We start from the raw sequence: 7,723 nt of genomic DNA, 5'->3' as shown, positions 1-7,723 counted from the left end.
CAGTCTTGTTTAACAAAATCTGCCTACATCTGTTAAATTAAACTCAAAACCCACATTGAACATTTAGAAAGACATTTTATGCAAGGCTATTGTTAATCCTTAAATGTTGATTTGGTTAAAAAGTTCAAGTGTCGAACAAGTATATCTAAGTATCAAGTTTTGTTTGTCAAACTTTTATGTTTGTGTGTTGTTATAAAATGAAAATACGATGCTTGTCAATAACATAAGACCACTCACAGAATTGACAGTTATGTAGATGCAAATTGAAAACCTCTGTAACAAAAGTAACAGTACGTTATTTTATGTGAATCTTTATGCACAGTAAAGATATGTATAAGGCATAGAAGGTTGTGTATATACTTAAATACTAGTACTGAAATTAATATGTTTTATTGGGAACCCGTTTATTGTGATGTAACAGTGCCAACATTAAGGTAACTACGTTTGCTGTAATTTAAGTACAAACAGTGTTTTATAACGTACCATTTATTAAAATGAAAAGTCCCTGGTGGGTCAGCAATAAGATTATAGACTTAATTACAATGGTAAAGTTTGGGGTTCGGTTCTCCCCAGTTAATGGAGCACAGATAGATCATTGTGTAGCTTTGCAAACAAAAAAATAAAATAAAATTTAAAAATTAATGAATTGACTCAAATTTTATAAGTTGTTTTATCTTGATGATCGTTATTAGCTTATCTTCTGTAGTGGACTGAATGACTATTATATCATGCCTTGCCATTGTAGTGAACAGTTGTTACAATCAGTTATTACTTCACTGTTTTGTTTCTTCAGTGTCCCTTTTCTCAACTGACTTTTACATTTGTGGAATTGCTGCCTTGGAGGAAAATTTGGTGGTTTTATCAGTACTAAAAGAAGACATTCAGGTAAAAACTTGTTTAACATTTTGATATAAAGGAAAAATTTAATAAACCTAACAGTGTTAAAAAAGATATAAAAAAAAAAACTTTTTATGAACTTGATAGTGGATGTACGGGTAAAAGATCATTTAGTAAGCTTAACTCTATAAAACTTTTCAGTTAAACATTGGATAAACTTAACAGTTTTGGAAGGAAGATCTACAGATGAAGCTTTAATGAATTGTAACAGCTGTATATGAAGATATACAGTATTGGAAATAATGAATAAAATGGTTAAACATTCAAATATTATGGGAATGCTCTACTTTTATTGTATGAAAATGAAGACTGTAGCCACATTTTGATGGTTTACACTGTGACTGGCTGTCAATTAATTGTACAACTTTTATGTTTTCTGTAATATGTATTGTAATAGTGATAAATTGTCCATGTAGTTGCAGTGACTCATTGTTTGTGACTCCTATATGTGTATCACTGGTGTATTTCCATAATTATTTCTAGTATTGTAGAGGTAAATTTGAAAATCTGCTCACTATCTGTTAGGCCCGGCATGGCCAGGTGGTTAGGGAGCTTGACTCGCGATCTGAGTGTCGCTGGTTCGAATCCCCGTCCCACCAAACATGCTTGCCTTTAGCCATAGGAGTGTTATAATGTGATGGTCAATCCCATTATTCGTTGGTCAAAGAGTACCCTAAGAGTTGGCTGCAGGTGGTAATGACTAGCTGCCTTCCCTCTAGTCTATGACTGCTAAATTTGGGACGGTTAGCACAGATAGCCCTTGTGTAGCTTTGCGAGAAATTCAAACTTAATCACTATCTATTATATGTAACGTAAAGGAGAGTTTTGCTGCAGAATAGTTATCTCTCCCAATTATAATTTTTTCTGGATAATCCTTAAAAGATTTTCCCACTGACAAAAGATTGTTATTTTCAAGTATATGAATATAGTTTTTCTTGAACTCTATGATAATGTTTGCTCTTTTTTAGGGTTAATCATATTTTATAAGACAGCTGCACATACACTAATGCATCACCATTTGGCCACAGATGCAAGTTGTGGTGGCAAGGTGATGCTTAGTTGCTATTTATTTTGTTCTCATCATTTGAAATTGCAATACTACCAGAGGTTAACTCATGGCTAGAGTTTATGTTACAGAGTTTCAAGGAAGGACATTCATATGGTAAAACCATACAAAGCCCGAGGCAAACTAGTTTTAAAAATGATTATCTGTAACACAGCGAATGGCACCGTAAATTCATGACGCGTGCATATGAGGATGTCAGGCCAGAAAAACATCTCCTTACAGCAGGACTGCTGCTACCATTGACAAAGTTTGGAGACTTATCTTCCAGAAAAGTAATTTCGAACAATTAACAGTTCACAGGTAATTCACAACGAACTTGCTTTTGCAAAGAAGCATAAACCTTGAGTGTATCCAACACGTTGATGAGAGAAAGACAAACCATTGGAAGCTGTACGGAACATGCCTTGCACGTGAAATACAACAACAAGAAAAGGGTAATTTTCTACAGAAAATGAGACAGATGAGGCTTTTCAACTTGGTTCACAGAATGTAAAGAAGGTTTGGGTTTGGATGCAGATTTCTCATGCAATGGAAAAATTAAGTTTCACAGTGTGCACAATAATGCAATGTGAACTGTAGTTACTACCAAAAGTTACTACTATTAGCACGAATTATGCAAGATTAAATTCCTACACTGTCAAGCCAGGATGCCGAGAATGTTCATTTATATTGGGTTATAGCATCAAGTCACATGTATAATTTATCTGACTGAGTGAGTACCCATTAATTTTTACTTAATTTTATTTACTTTAATAAATGTTGTCTCGTAAGGCCACAACATGTACAGCGGAAAGCTTGTAAACATGCATGAACCAGTATTGACTTTGTCGTCCTTTGCAAAAGCTTGTTACAGTGGAAATTGTAATGTCAGGCATTTATTTGTAATCATGGTAATGAGATTGGACACACGCAAGAGGTGTTTCCCAGGGCAGCACAGAATGTTGCTTTGAGTGTGATTAACCTTCAACATAATCTATAATAACTTATTGAAACTTTTTTCTTCACAATCGGTTTTCATGGTGTTGAAATTTCTTGCAATTAATTATGGTAGGAAATCCTCTTGGTAATGTTTTTTTTTCAGAACCGGAATTTTGTATTAACAACTTCTTCGTTTTAGTTTCCGTCAGCGCAAGCTTCACGTCCCCAGCTACGTGTTCTTGAGCCTCATTGTGAATATAGTAATGAGATGTCTAGTGACATCCTTTCAGTGCGAGGATTCCAGGAATATTCCTGTAAGGATTATTATCTTGGTAAGTGTTTATGAGGTTGTGCAGGATTATTAATCTGGTAAACATACGTGTTAATGTAAAGATTTTTATTTTATCATTACTTTGACAAATACACATGTTTTTGAAACACTTTTATTTTGTTATTATCTGCTAAATTCATGTGTTAGTGTAAAGATTTGAATGTTAGCTTATGTAGTATCATCCTTGAATGATAGTTTGTTCTACTTGTCTTAAATACTAGTTTATGTTATCCTTGGATGTTGATTTTAGTTTGTTTTGTTGTACCATCAATTAACATGAGTTTATGTTGTACCATCAATGAACATGACTTTATGTTGTACCATCAATGAACATGACTTTATGTTGTACCACCAATGAACAGGAGTTTATGTTGTACCACCAATGAGCAGGAGTTTATGTTGTACCACCGATTAACATGAGTTTATTTTGTCCCATCGATTAACAGGAGTTTATGTTGTACCATCAATGAACAAGAGTTTATGTTGTACCATCAATGAACAGGAGTTTATGTTGTACCATCAATGAACAGGAGTTTATGTTGTACCATCAATGAACCCGAGTTTATGTTGTACCACCAATGAAAGTGAGTTTATGTTGTACCACCCATGAACACAAGTTCATGTTGTACCACCAATGAACACGAGTTTATGTTGTACCACCAATGAACACGAGTTTATGTTGTACCACTAATGAACACGAGTTTATGTTGTACCACCAATGAATGTGAGTTTAGGTTGTACCATCAATGAACACGAGTTAATGTTGTACCACCAATGAATGTGAGTTTATGTTGTACCACCCATGACTGTGAGTTGAAGTTGTACCACCCATGAACGGTTCATGGGTGGTACAACTTCAACTCACGTTCATGGGTGGTACAACATAAACTCACATTCATGGGTGGTACAACTTAAACTCACGTTCATGGGTGGTATAATTTAAACTCAGTGAGTTTAAGTTGTACCACCCATGAATGTGAGTTTATGTTGTACCACCCATGAACATGAGTTTAAAGTTGTACCACCCATGAACGTGAGTTTAAGTTGTACCACCCATGAATGTGAGTTTATGTTGTACTCATGAATGCTAATTTTGATGTTGTACAATCTTTGAATGTGAGTTTGTATTTTATTTTTCAATGTTAGTTTGTGTTGTATAATCCATCATTGTTAGTGTTGTATCATCCATCATTGTTAGTTTGTATTTTATCATCCATCATTGTTAGTTTGTATTTTATCATCCATCATTGTTAGTTTGTGTTTTATCATTCTTCAATGTTAGTTTGTGTTGTATCATCCACCACTGTTAGTCTCTATTTTATCATTCTTCAATATTAGATTGTGTTGTATCATCCATCACTGTTAGTTTCTACTGTATCATCCATCATTGTCAGTTTCTACTGTATCATCCACCATTGTTAGTTTCTACTGTATCATCCATCATTGTTAGTTTCTACTGTGTTATCCACCATTGTTAGTTTCTACTGTATCATCCATGGATAATACAGTAGAAACTAACAATGATGGATGATACAGTAGAAACTAACAATGGTGGATAATACAGTAGAAACTAACAATGATGGATAATACAGTAGAAACTAACAACAACAGATAATATAGTAGAAACTAACAATGGTGAATAATACAGTAGAAACTAACAATGATGGATAATACAGTAGAAACTAACAATGATGGATGATACAGTAGAAACTAACAATGATGGATGATACAGTAGAAACTAACAATGACTGGATAATACAGTAGAAACTAAAATTGGTGGATAATACAGTAGAAACTAACAATGATGGATGATACAGTAGAAACTAACAATGATGGATGATACAGTAGAAACTAACAATGATGGATAATACAGTAGAAACTAACAATGACCAATTTTAGTTTCTACTGTATTATCCTTAAATGTAAAATTTCTTTTCAATAATTCTTAAATGAAAAAGTTGTTTTGAATTATTGTTGATTATAAGTTTACGTTGCAACATCCTTGAATGTTCTCTTCAGCTTTAATTTTCATTTGTACAAATATAGTTCCTTCTTTCATTTTATTAGTGTCTTAGGTTATACTGTTTCATTTTATCATGAAACAAATTTATGAATGTGACTTGTTTTTTTCAGAGAGTTTACCAAATGAAGGTGTCTTCTTCATCTTAAGCCCTAAAGATGTGGTTATTGCTAAACCTCGGGATGAAGATGATCACATTTCCTGGCTTTTAGAGCATGAACAGTTTGAAGTAAATATTGATTTAAACTGTAACCCTCTCTGAAATGTTTTAACATTTTTTTTAATTTCATATTTTAGATAAGTTGATAACCAACAGAAATGTCAGGGTGTTTTAGGTTTTAATAATTGCATGTTCATATGAGACTAACTTAAGAATAACCTGTAATATTTCAACTAACTATTGCAAGTATGATGCATGTATTTTATTAGGCCATCAAGAAATTGATGTCGCTATTTTTTTAGATGAAAAAAAACCCGAACAATTCGTATATCAGAACAAAACATTTATTAAATGAAATAGTGGGCGTGCATCATCATGGAGAAGAACACCTTTTGGATTGACGAGTGAAGTGCGTTTCTGTTGCTTCAAAAATTGTTTCATGCTTTGAGACTGTTGAGAAAGCGACACTGAAATCCCAATATTTGATTAGAGTAGCTGATGAGTTGGGGTGGTGGGTGCCATTGACTAACTACTTTCTCTTTAGTCTGTTAGTACAAAATTAAGGATGGGTGGTGGAGGTGGCCTTTATGTAGCCTTGCTGAAATTTCTGAAACAATTAAACAAACCTAGTAATTTTGGTTGTATAAAAACATTACAATTCAGTGTCAGTGTCTGAATACAAAATATGTCGGCTGTGCAGTAGTTAATATCAATGATGTTACTTTATTTTCAGCATTTAATATCTCTGGTTCTACTTTAATTATTTAATATATATGGTTTTAGTTTATTTTCAGCATTTAATATCTCTGGTTCTACTTTAATTATTTAATGTATATGATTTTACTTTATTTTCAGTATTTAATATCTCTGGTTCTCTGAAAATAAAGTAACATCATATATATTAAATAATTAAAGTTATTTAATATCTCTGGTTCTACTTTAATTATTTAATATATATGATTTTACTTTATTTTCAGCGTTTAATATCTCTGGTTCTACTTTAATTATTTAATATATATAATGTTACTTTATTTTCAGTATTTAATATCCATGATTTTCTTTCCTAGGAAGCTCTCCAAGCTGTTCTGATTGCTAAGAACCTGAAGAGACATTCTGTTACGGTATGTTTTCTGTAATACACACGACATTCATGATAATTAGGTCGGACTATTTTATTTGTGGGATATAGTATACACATGACATTAATGATAATTAGGTGACTATTTTATTTGTGGGATATAGTATACACAGGACATTCATGATAATTATGTGACTATTTTATTTGTAGGATACAGTATACATACAACATTCATGATAATTAGGTCAGACTATTTTATTTGTGGGATACAGTATACATACAACATTCATGATAATTAGGTTGGACTATTTTATTTGTGGGATATAGTATACACATGACAATCATGATAATTAGGTGACTATTTTATTTGTGGGATATAGTATACACATGACATTCATGATAATTAGGTCAGCCTATTTTATATGTGGGATACAGTATACACACGACAATCATGATAATTAGGTCAGACTATTTTATTGTGGGATATAGTATACACACGACATTCATGATAATTAGGTCAGACTATTTTATTTGTGGGATATAGTATACACACAACATTCATGATAATTAGGTGACTATTTTATTTGTGGGATACAGTATACATAGGACTTTCATGATAATTAGGTCGGACTATTTTATTTGTGGAATATAGTATACACACGACATTCATGATAATTAGGTCAGACTATTTTATTTGTGGGATACAGTATACATAGGACTTTCATGATAATTAGGTCAGACTATTTTATTTGTGGGATATAGTATACACACGACATTCATGATAATTAGGTCAGACTATTTTATTTGTGGGATATAGTATACACACGACATTCATGATAATTAGGTGACTATTTTATTTGTGGGATATAGTATAGTATTTCCCTGTTTATATGATCAGTAAAGTAGTCGACCATCATTACAACTGATAAAATAATGAACGTCAAAGATTGAAATAAACATTGAAGAAGAAACAGCTTCAAAAACTAATTAACACCTATTTTTTTTTTTTTTTATAGATTTAAACTATATTCAAGGCAAAATTAATTTTATATTAGTATTTTCAGCTCCTGTTTTATTAAGCTTCAACGAGGCCGGTCCGGTGTCATACTATTGTGTCCTTGAGCAAAACACTATACTCCAATTGTTTCAGTCTACCAAGCTGTATGATAGGTACTTAACTGTTAGCTGGAGGTTAACTTGTGATGGATTGGCAACCCATCTAGGGGGAAATGGGGCATCATTCTCATCTGCTT

At 32.5% G+C, this 7,723-nt stretch overlaps 1 protein-coding gene across 1 annotated transcript in view; it reads left to right on the top strand.

Annotated features, from left to right (window-relative positions):
• The window catches only part of LOC106473034 (vacuolar protein sorting-associated protein 41 homolog), a gene marked incomplete at its 3' end in the record, with an annotated part of 40,872 nt that overhangs the window by 17,328 nt on the left and 15,821 nt on the right, over positions 1-7,723 (top strand). The window contains exons 10-13 of the mRNA XM_013933711.2: positions 794-885; positions 3,081-3,213; positions 5,346-5,461; positions 6,460-6,513. Of these exons, the coding sequence (XP_013789165.2) occupies positions 794-885; positions 3,081-3,213; positions 5,346-5,461; positions 6,460-6,513 (395 nt within the window). The remainder of the gene's footprint in view (positions 1-793; positions 886-3,080; positions 3,214-5,345; positions 5,462-6,459; positions 6,514-7,723) is intronic.

Source organism: Limulus polyphemus, unplaced genomic scaffold (genome assembly GCF_000517525.1).
Source record: "Limulus polyphemus unplaced genomic scaffold, Limulus_polyphemus-2.1.2 Scaffold5830, whole genome shotgun sequence".
NCBI lineage: Eukaryota > Metazoa > Arthropoda > Merostomata > Xiphosura > Limulidae > Limulus > Limulus polyphemus.
Note: the sequence above shows the minus strand (reverse complement) of the source record. Positions and strands in the feature narration are given on the sequence as shown.